Here is an 18,312-nt window from a genome sequence, read left to right as displayed (position 1 = left end):
CCTGCATGTATTTCTTCACCAGTTCAAGAAACTGCACCTTTGATTTCATCTCCTGTAGCTGTCCTCTCAATTTAGGCAACATTGATTTCGTTTCAGGACCTTTAGATTTAAAACACACGGCATAAGAACATCAATGATTATGATTTACAGAAAAAAAAAAAAAAAAAAATCCTTAAAAGTTCTATGCACCCATTTCATTACTGACAAGTTGCTGTAATCTTACCTTTGCTTCTTCTTTCTCTCTGCAATAATTTCTGGTAAAACTGTATGGTCTTTCTGTAATTTTTTGTCTCCATCATTAGTAATTGTTCTAGTTCCTATTTAAAAAGGAAAAGGATTCTAATCAGAATGGTAAAAGCAAGGTTCTAGTAGGAAACTGGTTTTAGAAGAGAGTTATTTTGTATGAAAAAAAATGACATCCAAACAGACAAGAATATGATATTAACAAGCAAAAAATACCTTTCACACCTGTGCTTACAGGCAAGTTACAGCACGCATCACCTGTCCCCAGAAAAGCATTAGTTATGCCACAGTTCAACAACTTAAGAACTGGAGCTGGTTTGTGTATGATGAGACCTCATTGAAGTCTGTCTGAACCTGTTTACATAAATATGCCTTTAGTTATAATTGCGCCTACCTGGTTGTTTTCAGGAGCATTTTTAAGAGTTACACTTAGAAGTCATTCAGAATTAAAAGCGATAGGTTCTAAAATCGGTGCAAACCCCAGAAATGCCCTGACCTACATTTGCAGCGATAATTGAATGTTTGACTGAAAGCAATGGTTTACAAACAAGTATAAATTACATTATATTATACAACCAGGTCAGAAGGCAGTCAGGACAGCTGCTCTAGAAATAAAGGACATATTAATTTTGCAGTTCAGCTTACATATATTATATGTATGCATTTTACATAACTGAAAAAATAAACGAAATATCTATAGATTATATAATTTAAGCAATTATAACTTATGCAATAATTAAGCAATGTATAGAAATGAAAGTATATTGGGCTTCTCACCATAATATTCAATTTAATGCAAGCATTTATATTCATTTGCATATCAAAGGTTTCATTATTTTACCAACCAATGAAAATGGGCCATCCACTTTGGGTTCAGCTTCTGTTTTATTATGAAACAACAAACGTGATGCGTGTTGTGTTTTATAAAAGTGGCTTTTGCACTTGGGTCCTAAGTTAACTACCAGTGACCCAGTTACATGAAACAGCATTTTAAACAGAGTAAGTTCACTGAATGCAGCAGACAGAACTCCCACAAGCAAAGTGATCACAAAACACATAGCTCAGAGCTAACATATCAAACAACAGATTGGTAAATAGGTTAGCTTTAATGGGATGGACTTACTAGAATTTGAGTTTGAGAAAAACCTGTCACTATTTTTCAGAAATGCTCAAAAGGTTTAACAAGGTAGTTCATTAGCAACAAGAGTCACAAAAGCCCTGTGGATTTTTAAAAGACCACTAAATAGGCATCACAGAGAACAGTGAAAGCACAGAAAACTATTAACCAGATTCTGAATTGGGAACTGCTTGCTTTTACTTAAAGATTTGTTTTTCTTTCGTGAATTAAAGTGAAATCAAGTTGATTAAGAAACTATGAACACAGAAAGGGAATCAAAGAGTGGCCACTTTCTGATGTTTGGAATCTGATGGACCGAAGTGGTCTGTCCCCTAAATATCTTCAGGTGAGTAGCAATGAAGTCACTAGCAAATTCCCAGTCTATTCCACAGCATCTTCCATTTTGGGTAGGTTTTTGATGAAGCTATACATACAATTGTTCTGTTCCCTCTGAAGTACATTTCATTTGTCAGGACATTTTTCTATAGAACATCCCGTCATCTCAAGAACAAAGAATGATACAGTGATTTTGTTTACTTGGGAAAATTGCAAATTCCGATCTGTCCTTGAAGTGTAAGTTTTTTTACATGCTGAAGGGTGACTCCACAAAAGGACATAGAATATTGGCAGAAGGGAAAGGAAAAGAGAAAAGAAACGGGAAAGGGAAAACTGTGGTCAGAATATGCAAAACCTCTGCTAGAAACCTCCTGGTCACAGCTTGGGTGCACTGAGTTTGGTGGAGACTCTTACAAGTAGCTTATAAGATCTGGGGGATAACTGAAACCTAGCGTGGGCAAAGAGGAAAAGGGCAAAGGCTAAGGGTGAAGGCTTGGAGCTGCAAGAGAACTGCAACCAGTTTATCAGACCATAGAAAAAAACAAAACCTCTTCTCATTGTGAGGGCAGACTTGGGCATCACCCCAGAAAAATGGTAGCCCTAGTTGCTGCCTTCCTTTCTTGCTCTGCTGCAAGGACTTGGTTTGGTTTGCCTGCATGCGCTCTGTATGAGGGTGCAAAATCAGCAGCTCCTTGACTAGAGGTGATGTGAGGCAGGGGACATATACTTGCTAGCCTAAGGACTAACTTTTCTAAATGTAGATTAACCTTTGCTGACCTTAAGAACCACTATGAACTATCTGACAAGCACCTACACAGTAAAGCATTAATTATTTTGGCGACATTTGAAAGTGTCACCTTGATCCATAAATATTTTATTTTTTATGCTATTTCACACCTTCCAAAGACAAGAGTATGTATTATCATTTTTGGTTTTGAATCATAATGGCTTGATAAATCCTATCATTCATCGTATACTACATGTTTTACTTTTTGCATCTTACTAAATCACAACCTATCTAAGGTACAGACAATATCCAACAGGTTCCAGTAGAAAAATAGAAAAGTTAATTATTTTTACAGCAGAATATTTAATTCTGTCATAAATATATGTTCTGGCACTCAGAGGTACTCAGATTCTGCATGTTCTCAAACCTACGTACAGGTATACAAAATTCAAAGAATTAAATAAATGTAATTGCACTTAGTTTTAGAAGGTGAACAAAGAAACATCTGAATCATATGAATATTTTCGTCGGAGAGATAAGTGTATTGAGACATGTGTCTCCAAAACTGTAAGTTGTTGTGTGATTAGACTCTCATTCAGTTCGAGTTGCAGACTAGACCTGAACTCAGCAAGCAGACCTATCCCTATGAAATGGTACTGCTACTAAGTCATGACAAATGTAGTCAAGCTCAAATGTCTAACTATCTTTAAATATTCACTCTTTGAATAGCAACTCCTAAACACTGCTTTAGTACACTTTACTGCAAAGCTGTAGAATCAGCTCAACTTGATTATTGACTTTTCAAAAATCTGTCAGAGGCCTGAGGCAAAAAGTAGGTTGATATAATCCTTGCCAGACAATGAAGACTAGAGTACAGCTAATCAAGGCGCTGTTTTCTGAAATAAAACTGGTTAACAGTTGATTTAAACAGAGAAGGGTAGGGTGGAGACAAACAGCTCTACCTTGCAAGAGAGGCAGAACTTCCCTCCAGCAACTCAAATGACTTTCCTGCTCAAAACAGCCGCTTACAAGCCTTTCTTTGGACTTTGTACTCCTCCTGGACTGGATATGGGACTCATTTTCTCCACTAGATCTTACAGTGTGAAGTTGGCTCCTAGGATAATTAACTTTTTCGATCTTCTTTGGCAGAAAAGCCATGTTAATTTTCACATTGAGTCTATTTTATTTGCTCAGTAGTTTGGTTTAGACAGTGCATCATTCCCTTGAGAAGTGCACAGCTCTTATTCACTGTTCACACATGAACAGTGTTAACACTTCATAAATGCCAATAACTAATGACCACATTTTTTTTCTAAATAACAAGTACTCCAAGTAGAGCACGTATAAGTGTTCATATTATCAAATAAAACTAGCTGTAAACACTTTGCTGTACAAATACAGCTGTTGGCTACATCCAAGTACAACACATGAGGACTTATAAATGTTAAATTCTATCCCTATCAACAGTACCAGCAACATGCATATTGCTCAAAATGAGATATGAACTGGTCTTTGTCAGCTGCTGGTGCGGAGATTAAAGTCGTGCTGCACATTTTCACAGTTGATTTGTAGTGTTTGGTTTGATCAATCAGGTAGCAAAAAGACAGTAAAAAAAGAAGCTGGGTAGAGCTGCTTATCACCTCCATGTTGATAATTGATTGTCTTACAGCTAAGAATCATTGTCTCCTGAATGCCGCAATAGCAGAAAAATAAATTTCACTTTCATATTTTTTCCCTGCCTGTCATATATATTGATCAGTTAAAACTTGTAACAGCTCATCTCGTTTCAACATTGTTGCTAATAGTTTATTTCAGAATTGTCAAGACTGATGGAGTTTGGAAAACCATCAGGATTTTAGGAAGGCTTTCTTTGCTCAGGTTACATGTTCCAGATTGCTGCAATTGGACCATTATGATTCTGTAAGTTTGTATTTTAAACACATTTGGAAGAAGCTGGGTTTCACAGAAAGTCTATGTTGTAGTAATGCCAGCAAAAAGGTTAAAGTTGTTGATGCTATTGGTAGTGAAAGAAATAAAAATAGTCACGAGACCAAAGAGTAACTGATATTTTAAACTATCCTCTGTTGAATTTGTAGTAACAAGACATTTCATATTAAGAAAATATGAAAGAACACTTAATACAATACTATTAAAAACATTTTTAAGATTATGTACATGAATATTCTAGTATACCAAGACTTCTTTACATAAACAGTATGACAGAGAATATACGTATCTGCACATACGTGTTTTTTTGTGAAAATTAACTTTTCTTTTGCAATGCATTCAAAACAATTCAATGCTGTGCAAGAGTAGTTAATCTTCTGTTAACCATCTTCTCCGAAGAAAATGGTGGAATATAAACTGAATTTGACTTCATAATTGAAGATGACAGTTTATAATCATATTCCTTGTAACTTGGACACAAAGGGATCTCACAGATTAGGAAGACTATATAAGATACCAAGCTTTCACTGTCTGCAAATAATTATTTTATTCTTGTTTGTCCACCTGGCCTCATATGCAGTCCAGATCACATTATTTCTGCATTACTGAGAAAGAATAAGATTAGAGTCTAATTTTTGTCCAGCCTTTAAGATTTCACACTAATTTTAGATAACACAAGGAAGATTAGTTCATTTATCGTCAGAGTAATATGCATCTTCTTCAGCTACTGGAATGTGCATTCTCTTGCTCTCTAAATGCATTGTTTACTAATTGCTAAACTGAATGAATTGCACTTTGTATCAATAATAATCTTCCTCCAGTGGCACGTACTGGGTACAAATGCAGTATAATTTTCTACGGAGATACCTCATGACTAGTTTCCCCCCCCGAACCGCTTGTATGATTGTCAGGTTAGTCAAGTTCTTATGCATTAATGCAAATCATAGCAATGTATGTTACTATGCATTATTTTCATAAGCAAATTCCAAAACAGACTGTAAGCACCATAAATCTTGCTTCATTTTTGCTGTCTGCCTGTTAAATAGGGAAAACAAGTGCCAATTACTCAGAGATAATTCATCCTTTTGAATCAAACTAAATTGCTGAGTAGCTGTATAAATCTCGAAGTAAAAGGGACTGCCTGTTGAAACAGAAAAAAAATAATCTATTTAGATGCTTATGAAAACTCCTTACTCATGAAATCTGCTCTTCTGTCAAGAATTGGTCCTTCAAGTAAGGGAGGTTATGCAAGCCCATTTTTCTCTAGCTGGCATGTTTACATAGAATTAAACAGCCCTATAGGATTAGAAACAGGAATTTTTTAGTAGATATAAATTTTTGAGAGCTACAGTCCTGAAAACTTTTTTTTTTTTAAATTTATTTTTATACAAACTAATAGTAGCTGGAGTTTCTCTTGCTTTTTTCTCCTACAGACTTACACCTGAACATTAAGGAGCAAAAAAGCAAGTAGAACATCTTCAATGACTTGCCTAATAACAGAAAAATTGTTATGTTTTTTACTGAAAACTGAAGTGAGGTCACAGTGCTTCACAAAAAATGAATGTAAATAGATTCATTAGAATTTAAACTGGCTATCTGGAAACAAAAAAGTCTAGATCATGTTCTCAACTGTTCAGTTTTACTATGTCATTCTCACTTAAAGCAACAAATTCAACTAACTGCTCATAGTAAGGAAGTCCACAAGAGCAGTGCGACTCCTGCTTCATCTTTATTAAACATATATCTGGCAGAAACAATAAGAATACACAAACTAGACAACTAACCATTCTCAGGGACACAAAAAGATTCCAGGTGTCCCTATACTAATAGGTCTCCCAGTATTAATAACTCCTTTACTTCAATTTTTTCATTCCCTTCCCATGAATCGGTTCCAGCTATATAGATTTCTACAATTTCATGTATTATCCTTACTCTGTGGCTATGGAATGGAAATATTTACAAAAATATTTAAAAAATGAAGGTTGTTATATGTAGACGCACAAATGTAAACATTTTAAACAACCCACCCCTCTTCCCATGCTCGCTCCATACCCCCAGGCAGCTTGAAAGGCACAAGGCTACACTCATGATGATCAGCCATCTTCAAGAGAAGATGTGAGCAAATAACTGCCATCCTGCTGGCAAGTGGTGGTGAGAAACTATCAGGGACCGTGACCAAGGAAAAGGGCTCAGAGCACATGACAGGGAGGACGTCTCGAGAGCCTGTGACACACACCAGTCATTAAAAAAAAAGAGCTAAGAATTACTATATTACCACCATAGGGTTGGTGCATACGGCAGATGGTACTTTTCCAGTCAACTTCAGCAAGAGAAGATGGGTTGTAGTTCAGTGGTTATCAATTTAATGTTGGTGCTCTTTATTTTGGAATACTAGCCTTACCCTGCTTTATTGATAAGACATCACAAATTTTGAGGATATTAAAACACTTAAGAGTCAGGATTTAGAAGAAGAAAGGGCGTTTCAACTCACTAGAACACAATAAATATCACACTTTTAACCAGCAAGTAAAGAGGTATCTTTATGATTTTAAATCAATGTACTCACCACTTTTTTAGCATCTATATTTTGTGACTCACTTGGTTTCTGCTTTCCAAGGTTTTTCATGTAACTGTGAACTTCTGAATCAAAACATTCAGCTCCATAAAATGCACTGCTCCAACCAGGACTACAGCCATGAAAGTCAGGTAGACTGGGAGATACAAGGTAGCCATTTCCAGCTATCTTTATCATGGTCTCTTCCTCTGGCTCTGCATTTTCTTCTGTATTTTCAAAGCCTGGACCAATGCAACAGCCGCTGCTTTGTAAACATTGTCCCTCTTTCTCTATAGGAATAGTATTCTGCAGCCTCAATTCCTTTTTGAAATTATCCAAAGGTGACTCATCAAAATCCATTTCTTCTAATGATGTATTTATCATAGGCTCAGCCTTCACATCAAAGGCTGCTTCCCCTTCTCCTAGAGAGGGTGGGGGGGGGGTAGGGGGTGGGAGAAATAATGGTCATGTGCTGCCACATATGCTTCATTGAACTTAAACACCACACATACAAAATACAGTTATGAGACCACTCTAACAATGGTGTTAGATGCTTATTTTGGCTCTATGCTTTCTTTTTCTCAACTACACATTGTAAAATGATAAAGGTGAAACATTTTAGAACTATTAAGCAACAGCTCAGCAATAATTTCTGAAAATTACAAAATATTTTCTGCGCATATACAGCAAGCACTTAAACAAAACATAGTACATAAGCTTTAAAACAAAAAGTTAAATGTCAGCTTTGTGCATGCTTTAGTAAAAAGCTTAGCTTTTGAGGTTTTTTCCACCCGTAAGTCTTGAAGCTTTTATTCCATACATAAAGGGCAAGAATACTTGATATTGTGAAAGGCGACATAGATGATAAACTTTCTTCTCCTACAGGACTCTGTCCCTTGAGCTATGATGGGACTTCTTTGCAGTTATAACAGCTACTACCAACCTTAAGGGACTGAGGTGACAGTCAAAGATTGGTATGATGCTGACAGGAGATTTTACACCTGCCAGAAGTCTCCCTTTTCACTTGAGCAACCCTCCAGGGCTTAGATATGCCACTCTGGAGTCAAAGAGACCTAAATTACTGGTGCAAAGAAATCACATACCCTATGGGAAAGTCTGGCTCTACATTTGCCATAATTCTGAGCCAAAATGGAAAATTGTAACATAGAATGACAGCAGCCAAGTGCAAACTTACAAATTTATGTTTTGCCATAAAAGTTAACAACGTGGGGGTAGGAGTATAAGCTGTTCTGTAAAGGACACACAGTTTAACTTTGCTCAAAACAGAGCAGTAACTAAGCTTAAATGCTGAAAGTTGCCTGAACTATCTTGAAAAAAAATTAAATACTGATACAAGAGCAACCAAATACAAGCTGTCCCTGAATACACCAAGCCTAGAAAGGGTAATGGTTTTGTTATAATAATAATGGGGTTTACCAGTCCCAGCTCAGTTTTGAGTTCAGTTACTGAAAGATGGAATATTTTGTAAATCTTCAATCAAAAAGTGTGCCAGGAAAAGTGCAAAAGCCACACTGAAGAAGTGCAAATAAACAATCCACTAATATAACCTCAATGACTGTCCTGAAACCACGTCCTGTAATCAAGTTTGTGATCAAAAGACAAAACTATCTTGATTAACAAATCATTTCACTCACTGTTCATTTTGCTATCTGTCTTTAAAAAGGCACTTCAGGGGACAGAATAGGGAAGTGGAGGAATTCCTAGAAGAGATGTAAAGACTATTCCACCTGTTTGTGAAAACCCTTTTGATGAATAGTTAAAAATGACCATTTAAATCCGAAAGCAATTAACTTTCTAGATTTCTGTACAATTCACTTCCCCAGAATTTGTAAATATTTTTATTGACAATACCATTTTTTATTTTAATGCATTTTATTTACTTTATTGCCTAGTTTTGTTTTAATTCTGATAAGTGAACAAAGAAGGACCAGATTTGTTGCACAGCCATCTTTCAATCCATCCTCAATTTGTTCAGTAACACCTAAAGTGTCATAAGCATTTTCTAAAGCTCATCTCTGCCTAGCTGAGCTTGCTTTGTTGTGTGGAGCCGACTCAGTATGACTGTCCCCCTTCCCTCTCCCTACTAGAGAATGCCTCTAGAACATCTACTGGATGAACACAAAAGAACCACAGGTAGCAGTTAGGATTTTGGGAGTTTTTCAACAGACACATCTGAGTAAATAAAAGTAAGTAAAAGTAAATGAAACAGGCATCCCACTCAATGACATTTGTTCATGTGTAAGCTTCATATAAAAGACAACATGTCCACAAGACATTGATAACATTCAGATTGACTGATAACGTTCATAAACACTAAGCTGAGTGTTTTCCGGAAGACATAGTCACTAACCTCTCAAAACTTGTGTCATTGATAGATTCCTAGCAGGCATAAAGATCTAAAAACATGAATCGCTTCTCACCTTCTGTCTGACCACTGCTTGCCAGAAAGTTATCAGACTTCTTCAGATCTTGGAACACATTGTCGCATTTTGGATCATCTGCCTCAGTTATGCTGAAAATATATGAAGATAAGGAAAAATTAATGTTTCATATACTTTTATGTTTACGTCAGTAAAATGAGATCTTACAAATGACTCTACCATGCGTATGAAGGGCTTCATAGCACTTATCTACCTCCCGAAGTTTGCATGGTCAGCTTTAGTTGTTATTTTACAAGAAAAAAAAAAATGTTCAAATGGATATTAAAGTACACTAAAAGAAATTTTCCTTTACAGCATTTTGCAAAATTCCAACAGAACTATCAGAACACATACAAACAGAAGGCATAACTCCAGGCATAACTTACTCTGTAAATTACTGTAATGGGTTTTTCACTCAGGATTAAACCTCTGGATAACAGTCTGACTCTAAGTCATCCCTAATAAGAATAATCATACTTTTAAGTCAAAGAAGGTAACAATTAAAAACTGTTATATTCATTGTCTAAAGAATGTTAAGTAAGCAGTGTCTCAGATATTCTCAGGCAGTTCTTGCACATGATGCACATGAAAGCTAGACCTGTATTTTTATACTGGATAATAAATGATAATTTCCTTTTTGCTTTCACTTTCAAAACCTTTACTTCGCAACAGAAGTTCATATAGAGGATGACCTCTTCACATACATCAGTAATTCAGCTGCAACAACTCCAGTTTCTCCTACCATTACATTCAGCTCTGGGGAATTAAGAGCCTAACCTCCAACGAATTTTCAATGGCTCCTTAAAAATCCCAACCTAAATGGGAAATAGGCCAGCATGTCAGGGTCTGGTATCTGGGGGTCATAGCCTATTCTCTCTGAAACTTGCTGCAGGGTTTATATGTATCTTTTAACACTGAAGTTTTTCTAGACCATATCTACCAAGCTTCTTTGTCAAACCTTCCAATTTATACTTTCAGACCACGACAGACAAAAACCCCGTAACTTCCACATATAAACTGATTACTGTTTACAATAGCCTTCAGTAAGAAGCTTTTATAAGCTACATTTGGAGGCTGCAATAGAACAAGAATGTTTTTTTTTTATTATTTTTCAGGTAGATGTCATTGAAGATGAAATAGTAAAAATGAGAAATACATTAAGCTGGTGTTTTCTCACTTAATAGGCTACTTACAAACAACTGCCAGGAGGAACACTAAGTAAAACTAAACCAGTTAAGTAAAAGATTTCTAGCAAAGCTAAACTAAATTTCCTTGTTCTTGGATGTGAATAGAACAAAAGGATGCATAAACAACTGAACTCCAACAGAGTAAGCAAACCAAACAGTAAGAACAATATATTTCACTTCTGATTAAACAGCCTCTTTCTAACAAGACTACAAAGCTCTCCATCAATGGTTGAAAACAATATTGATCAGAATTAGGTTTCCATTATTCAGCTATGCTAAGATGGAGTTACAGACAAGCTTAGCAGAAAATATTTTCTGGTAAGCCATTAAGCACTATTTGCTGTGGGGAAAGCCATGAAGCATCTAATAGACTGTGAAATTAACAGTTGGCAGGAAACAAGTAAGGATACCTTAAGAGAAGAAGCATATCCTTTCCTGCTTCTAAGAAGTAGGGAGAAAAGCATTAAATTGAACTGTAAGAATCAAAAAAACCCAAAAACCTACCATAAATGTGAAGGTCTTTCTCCATTTACTACCTGATAGAGATTCTCCAGTAATTTTTCATCCCAGTAGAGGTCACAAAACTTCTCACAAATTGTATCAGAGAACATACCAAACTTAATTTCCTTTAAGTTTAAAATGAAGTTACCTTGTTTAAAAAAAAAAGAAGAAAAGAAACAAACAAAAAAAGAGAGAGAAAAAGACATTAATAACAATATTCTTACACATCAATGATAATACACAGAAGAAAACATACATACCCATATCAAAAACTTCAATTCCGTTCTCTAGATAGCCATCAAATGCAAACTCCTCTTGTATAAGATGAACCACTTCCTGTAGTAAAGCATCACTTGTTCTGTTCTGCTGGGGCAGGACTTCAACATCAAAGAGATGTGAATTGTCTTGATTCACTGAGGTACATGGTGTGTGTTCTTGTTCAGTGAAATTACTGTCTGCAGTGGTAGCACACACAATTTCTTGGCAGTTGGTTTGAATAACTGGGTTATTTTTATCAAACCTGTTCTGTGTATTAGCAGTCTCACAGTTTTGCACTTTGCAAAGGGAGGCATCATTTTCTGTTTGTGTACTCATTTTATAACTTGCAATAGTACTTGAAAGTAGAACTGGCAAACTATGATAGCAATCATAAGCAATTCTTGAACGAAGAGGTTTATTTGGTATTTGCTCTGATACGGCTAAATGTACTGGTACAAACGTCAAAACTCTTCTCTCCGAGTCATGTTTGAGAATGATGTTATTTATATGAAGAAAATTAGGAGATGTAGGACAAGCTAAGGAGCTGGAAGGAACTTCAGATAAAATGCTCTTTCCCTGCAGAATATGTGAGGAATCAGATGGTGATGGTAATGTAACTATCGAAGTAAATGCATGGCCCGACTTTTGTTCTTCTGAAGATTTCTGGGAGGAGTGGCCTGGAACCTGTAAATCACACTCAGGTATTTCATGTGCAGTTTCAACAACATCTGTGTCCACAGTATTATAGCTTTTAGAGTCTTCTATATATCCTGATTTTTTGTGATCGATATGTTTTTCTTTTCTTGTCTCTTTCTTGAATTGGTCAGAGACTGGTGTGTGAACCTCTCTGAAAAGGAACAACAAAATTTTTTTTTAGGACAATTCCAGTAGATTTAACAATGCAGTCTCAAGTTTAACTTATTCTGCTTTAGGATATACTAACTTTGTTATATTAGCATTTTGTTGCAGAATAATAGGCTTAAAGTGAGTTGCAGGAGAGGTGAATGCAACAGGTAATGTAGCTTTCTCACAATTTACAGAAATCTGGCATGGTACTGGTCCTTTAACTGCTACAAGTTTACTTTCACTGGTAATAGGCACAAATCCTAAAAACAAAAACACAGTTAGAAAGACGAACAATATGTAAAATATAAATGCAAAGTAAATAACAATCAATTTAGATAGAAAAAAAAATTGCATACCCAACTGAGAAAATCTTACATGGAGAACTGATCTAGAGAATAATAAAACAACGTAGACATGTCAGAATGTGACTGCTTACCTAGACTTGACTCTGAAAAGTCCACTTCATGTCTTTCATTTTTAAATTCAAAAGCAACATGACCTTGAGATGAGATTACTTCTTCTTCAACAGCCTAACAATAAAAAATGAAGTCCAAAATGAATTTATTAGCATTTTCTTTTTTAAAATTCAGCTCAGCACATTACTTCAAAAAATCCAACCCCCATATAAACCTAGAACGTTGCAGAACAACAACCTAGTCATGCCAAAGTGGAGAATTAAAACAATGACATATAAAACTCCAAGGACTGGCAGAACTGTTTGGAAACCTGGATAATGCTCTGATTCAAATCAGAATTTTTAGGTAATCCAAGTTTTGAACAAAGTCAGTTCCCTGGTTTGACTGAACACTGTACGCATTATACACACATATTTGAAACATAAACAGAGCACAACATTTACATATTAATGTCTTCTGTTCTGATACGTAGGGTGGTAAATGAAAGAGATTATGATATTAAGCCAATTCTTCACCAATGCAGATTGGGGAGCCCAGGCACCAAAATCTGAGGAGTGATCACTCCAACAGGAAGAACTAGAAAAAAAGAAATGCTTAGGCTACTTGAAAATAAATTTAAAAAAAAAAAAGAGAGAGAACAAATCTAACTATACTTGCAGGGGACAAAATCTTACTGGAATACAATTTACAGAATTAACTGAAAAAACACAGATAATTAAAGATGCTGGCACTCTTACCTTAAAGACAGATTTATTCAACAGTGCCAAAATATTTTTGCTGTTTATACCTTGTTCAAGTAAATAACGACTGCTTGTCTAAAACAAACAAACAAACAAACAAAATCATAATTTTCAGTCAGTAAATAATTTTTTGATCAAGTGAAGGATTCTTTGACAAGGACAAAGTCAAGATAAATAGTCAATTAGAAGTAATCTAAGTTTAGGAAGTCTTATGAACCTATTCCGAGTACCTGACTGACAATTTCAATATAAATTAGAAACACACCCCTCTGTGTCCCTAGGGAGGTAACTTTAAAAACAAACCCCAAAGTGACTATGATTTAATTAGACATGTCTATTACAAAAAAAAATAATAATATTTTGATATTCAAGTCACTAAAATGAGACTTTAGACTCAACTAGATTTCACACAAAATTGCTTAAATTTAGTAACCTTAATTGCATCAGCTAGACGAGGTCTTTCTGCAGGGTTTTTTCTTGCCATATCCAGAAGAAGTTTTTTTAATTTTCTTGGCAATGCTAGTTTATGGCTTGGTGGAACACTGTATTTTGCAGCCATCCACAGAACTGCAGCAACACTGTAAATACAGACCTATCGGTATAACATAAGAGACAGGAAAGATGTAAACAGACCAAAAAAAAAAGCTTCCACTTCAAAACCAATTCCAGCAAATTATCCAAAAATCCCCCTCATTCCCTGAGGAAAAAAAAAAAACAAAAAAAAAAACAACTAGAAGTTCCAAATTACAGCTCACATTTGGCTTTTGAAGATGCTGATGAAGATCCCAGCCCAATTCAAAAACTAGCTGTTATGCACACAGTGCCAATAAGAGTAGCTAGTTTTCTGCTGTTGGAGAAAGGGACATAATTTTTCTTATCCTTTGTCTAGGAAAATTATTCAGGAAAAAAGTGTTTTTAGAACCATTTTGAAGAAATCCTTTCTCATGTAAAAACTTCGTTTGCTGCAAGCCTTAGAGTTCTACCATAAAACCTGGCCAGCCGCAATTTACTTAAAAAGGTCATGATAATTCAGCAAGTAAATGGCACACAGTAATTACAAGCTAGCCAGTCTGAGTCATATTTTACAGAGAAGATTATACCTATCAGAACAATGAGGTACTGTATATTTATTTTAGCAATTATTGTGCTACCTGCAGCTAGACCAATTGAAGCTGCCATGATGAGGGACCTTGAAAAGCACTTGGTCTTCACAAGCTTTCCAGTTTTATTTGAAGAATTACAATTTCAGACAGGGCCAGATTTAGTCTACTTAATGCTTAGTTTACGTAAGTTGGCATGTACTACAAATGCAATTTTGACAAAGTTAAAGCACCATGCTTCTTCACATTGCCTCTGAAAGATGTTAAAAAGGCTCAAGGGAGAGAAACCTAAGCACAGTACTAAATAATGATGTGTTCCCACCATAAACCCATGTTTTGTGGCACTCTTTTGAGCAAAGTGAACAGCAACGAATGCAACGTAACAAGGAATTTCACTATAAAGAAAATAACCTGTGAACCACTTGAGCTGTTGAACAGAAGCTACTAATAGGTACAAAAATATTTGAAATAGGAGGAAGGAGGTCCACAACAGAAAACAAAAAAAATTCTTTCCCTTAGGCTCAGAATTCCAAGAGGTCAATAGGATTACAGTTTTAACTTAAATTTATTTAGGAAAAACTTGCCATCCAATCCAGTGTACGCTTCAAAAATGTTCCTTTTACTGAGGTTGTGACCGGGACTACACAGTCTCGATTCTCATACCATAATTCTAACTAAACATTCATAACAATCAGAAAGTTACACAAGCATCAGGAAAAAGCCAAAAAAACAGGTCAGCTTATTTTATATATAATGTTGTAGAAAAACAAGGAAAAAAGATTACTTCAGATTTTCTAAAGGAAAAGAATAAAGCATAAAGACTTAAGGATTATTAATTTCTACTGTCTGGTGAAACTGCTGTATTATATTTCAGGCTTAGTTTGAGCTTCTGAAGCCTTTGAAAAACCTGCAGGTTGGATCAAAACCGTTTAAGAAGAAAATGCAGTTTTGAAGATATATAAACATTTTCTAGTTACAGATAATTTTGCAGAAAGTAAACGGTCTTTAGCAGATTTTTAATGAAGATTTTTTTTTCTGATTCATGACTGCTAAGTTTAATTTTAAAGAAATCATGGGGCACAAGGTACATATTAGCTAACCTTTTTTCTTGTTAAATACTAGAAGGGTACTGTAAATGCTGTTTTCCTAACTTAAGATCACTGTGGTACAGTTTGCATTTCAGATGCTGTTGCACTGTTTCAGAAGCAACTAATTTTATGGGAGATCAATATATAAAATAACTACAGATAACCAAGAAATATTGGGAGAAATTAGAAATATTGTCTGAATCTTAGAAGACTTTAGCTTTCTTCTTCAAGCAGCAGAGGGATAGAACCGTCCTTTGATAAGATGCATAGCAACCTACACAACCTACCACATTACCTTCTCAGTATCCACATCCTCTTCTTCAATTTCGGGAGCTAAATAAAATATATCACAAGATTCTAAATGAGAAAAGAAACCAGAAACAAAAGGTAAGATATTTGCTTTGTTTTCCACTCTCCCTCCCTCCCACCCTCCCCCAAAGAAATAAAAGCAGAGCACACAATGCAATAGTTTACCTTCAGCTTTTGGAGCAGCAAAGAGGACGCTTCCACGACAGTCAATCAGCACAGAGTCCAAACATAAGATCACTGTAAAACAAGCCACAAAAGGGCAAGGCATAATAAATATCTGTTCTTCTAACTCTCTGACACTAACAAAAATAAATTAAATAATTTTTAAAATAATTTGCAATGTCAGCAATTACCCTCCAATAAACAATGCTTTAAATACCACTAATGCCTGAACAGACACCACCCAATAAAGAGACAGTGGATGCATAATGACCCAAAGCAATTTTTGCAGAGCAAAGACAAGAAACTAAACCAAAATGGGATCACAATAAGTAAAAGAGCTTAGAATACCAGAAGTTTATTCTCTGTATACTCAACATTGAAAAGGAAGGCCAAGAAAGGAAAAAAACCTGAACTATGTGTCTTGAAAAGCAGAGCTTTCCCGAACGGGAACCTTTACTAGTTATTTCTGCAGAGGCAGCTCCCTTGAGAACTCTTCATGCTCACTGTCTTTGCTTCTCAAGAGTTAACGCCTCTGGCCCTGAATCTGCAACACAGTTCACGCAAACCGCATCTCATGAGTTCAGTACAACAAAAAATTCTCACCTGGGTTCTCTAAAGCGCCTGTGAGCAACATGTAAGCAACATTCTTTGATAAGAGGAGAGGAAATAAGTAGTCTCAATGGAGGGTACAAACAACTTTTGTAGCAGGACTGAATTAAAAAAAAAAAAAAAAGCCAACAAAAAAACCCATGAAGAGGCTAGCTATGGGGTATGTTTTCTTACCCAGATAATTCCTGCTTAGGATAATGAAAAAAGTGTAAGCAGAAAAGGATTTGGAGAAAAAGGCTGAGTGAATAAATAATCCAGTTTATTCCACATTTCGTGTATTTAACTATGACTCATCAGCTACCAATCTTACTCTACCAGTGTGAAGACAAAAGATATTTTAACAAACATTTATTAAAGGTGAAGCTGATATCATGTAAAGTTAATATTACTCAAAAGGAACGCTGAGAGAAATTTTGGGGGGAGGGGGGGCGGGGAGGGGCACTGAAGTATTAACACCACTGTAAGTAATTCCACAATGCACAATCATTCTCAGAACAGGCAGAGAATCCTCTGGCAGAAATATTCTAGATCTGAAAACAATATTCAAATTCAAGGTAGCTTTATCTATCAAATATGGTATTTTAAGTAAGGTGCCTTCCATTTAGTGATTTGTATCATTATGTTCACTTTTACAGGCTACATAAGGTTCAGATCATAACTCAGTCTTTAGTATTTTGAAGACATGCATTCTGGGTGCATGTAAGTAGGGTAACAGAGGCTGGCTAGGCTTATTAAATTCAAATATGAGCCATTATGTGCAGTTATTTGAAACCTTCACATATATTAGGAACATGCTACAAGGCTGAAATAATCCTTTTGTTGTAAGGTATGTCAAATATTTAGTTTTAAGGATAACATTGCTTAAAGTGCTCAGAAATCTCCATTTATTGCCAATTTCCTTTTTAAGAGTTTTATATCATAAAAAATAAAATAGCTGAAGCTGAAAACTAAAGAGATGCAGTAAGTTTTCTGTACCTTACTATCCAAGTGCTTTATATTCGTTTACAGACTTCAAACTCATCTTTGTCCAAACCCTCAAAAGCAGGCCTTTTTAATCAAGAAAAAGGAAAGGCAGGGTAGGGGTGGTGGGAACTTCTGCTCTGTTTATCAGAGCCGCTACAGATTTATTATAAGTTAAGCCAACATTCAGAACGCCTATGGAAATTTAGGATGGTCTTCTCCCAAGTCACATAAAACATATTCCAATTCTGTCAAAGGACAGCTCCCCGTTTCTCTCTCGGAAGCTGAATTCTGAAAATTCTTCTATAAACTGAAGCATAGGGAATGCAGAAGGAGTAATGTCATGACAAGACCCTGTGTGCTGTAAACTGAAAAAGCCCTGTATTGTCAAAAATATGTCAGGAATCATTTGTCATAAAGAAATCCAGGCAAGAGAGGAAGTTTTATGTTTACATATATATAAAAAACTTATTTCCTCCTGCTTTCAAGATACAAGTCTCAAGCGCTCTTCTTAAATGTCACAGTAGTTTCTCCATCCCCAAAATGTCTAAACACAAAATTCATTTCACTGCTCCAAGTCATAAAGATTTGTTTCCCTCACAAAAGCCATCAAAACTCAGAATAAAGAAAAGACATTCTTCTATATATGGAACAAAACTCCAAATTGAGTAAAAATGTAAAGTCACAATTTAAGAGAGCAAAGTTAGAATATTGCTTATTGTTGTTTTGGTACACAAAATGAAAGTTGAGATGTTTTACATCAACAGAATA

General features: G+C 35.6%; 1 protein-coding gene across 1 annotated transcript in view; it reads right to left on the bottom strand.

Annotated features, from left to right (window-relative positions):
- The window catches only part of KNDC1 (kinase non-catalytic C-lobe domain containing 1), a gene marked incomplete at both ends in the record, with an annotated part of 67,680 nt that overhangs the window by 10,005 nt on the left and 39,363 nt on the right, over positions 1 to 18,312 (bottom strand). The window contains 12 exons of the mRNA XM_082486706.1: positions 2 to 99; positions 224 to 317; positions 6,937 to 7,346; positions 9,366 to 9,457; positions 11,057 to 11,201; positions 11,314 to 12,158; positions 12,255 to 12,417; positions 12,594 to 12,687; positions 13,311 to 13,388; positions 13,747 to 13,905; positions 15,797 to 15,858; positions 15,976 to 16,047. Of these exons, the coding sequence (XP_082342832.1) occupies positions 2 to 99; positions 224 to 317; positions 6,937 to 7,346; positions 9,366 to 9,457; positions 11,057 to 11,201; positions 11,314 to 12,158; positions 12,255 to 12,417; positions 12,594 to 12,687; positions 13,311 to 13,388; positions 13,747 to 13,905; positions 15,797 to 15,858; positions 15,976 to 16,047 (2,312 nt within the window). The remainder of the gene's footprint in view (position 1; positions 100 to 223; positions 318 to 6,936; positions 7,347 to 9,365; positions 9,458 to 11,056; positions 11,202 to 11,313; positions 12,159 to 12,254; positions 12,418 to 12,593; positions 12,688 to 13,310; positions 13,389 to 13,746; positions 13,906 to 15,796; positions 15,859 to 15,975; positions 16,048 to 18,312) is intronic.

This window comes from Vanellus vanellus, assembly GCF_965231255.1.
Source record: "Vanellus vanellus genome assembly, chromosome: 7".
NCBI lineage: Eukaryota > Metazoa > Chordata > Aves > Charadriiformes > Charadriidae > Vanellus > Vanellus vanellus.
This window is presented reverse-complemented; position numbering and strand designations above follow the sequence as displayed.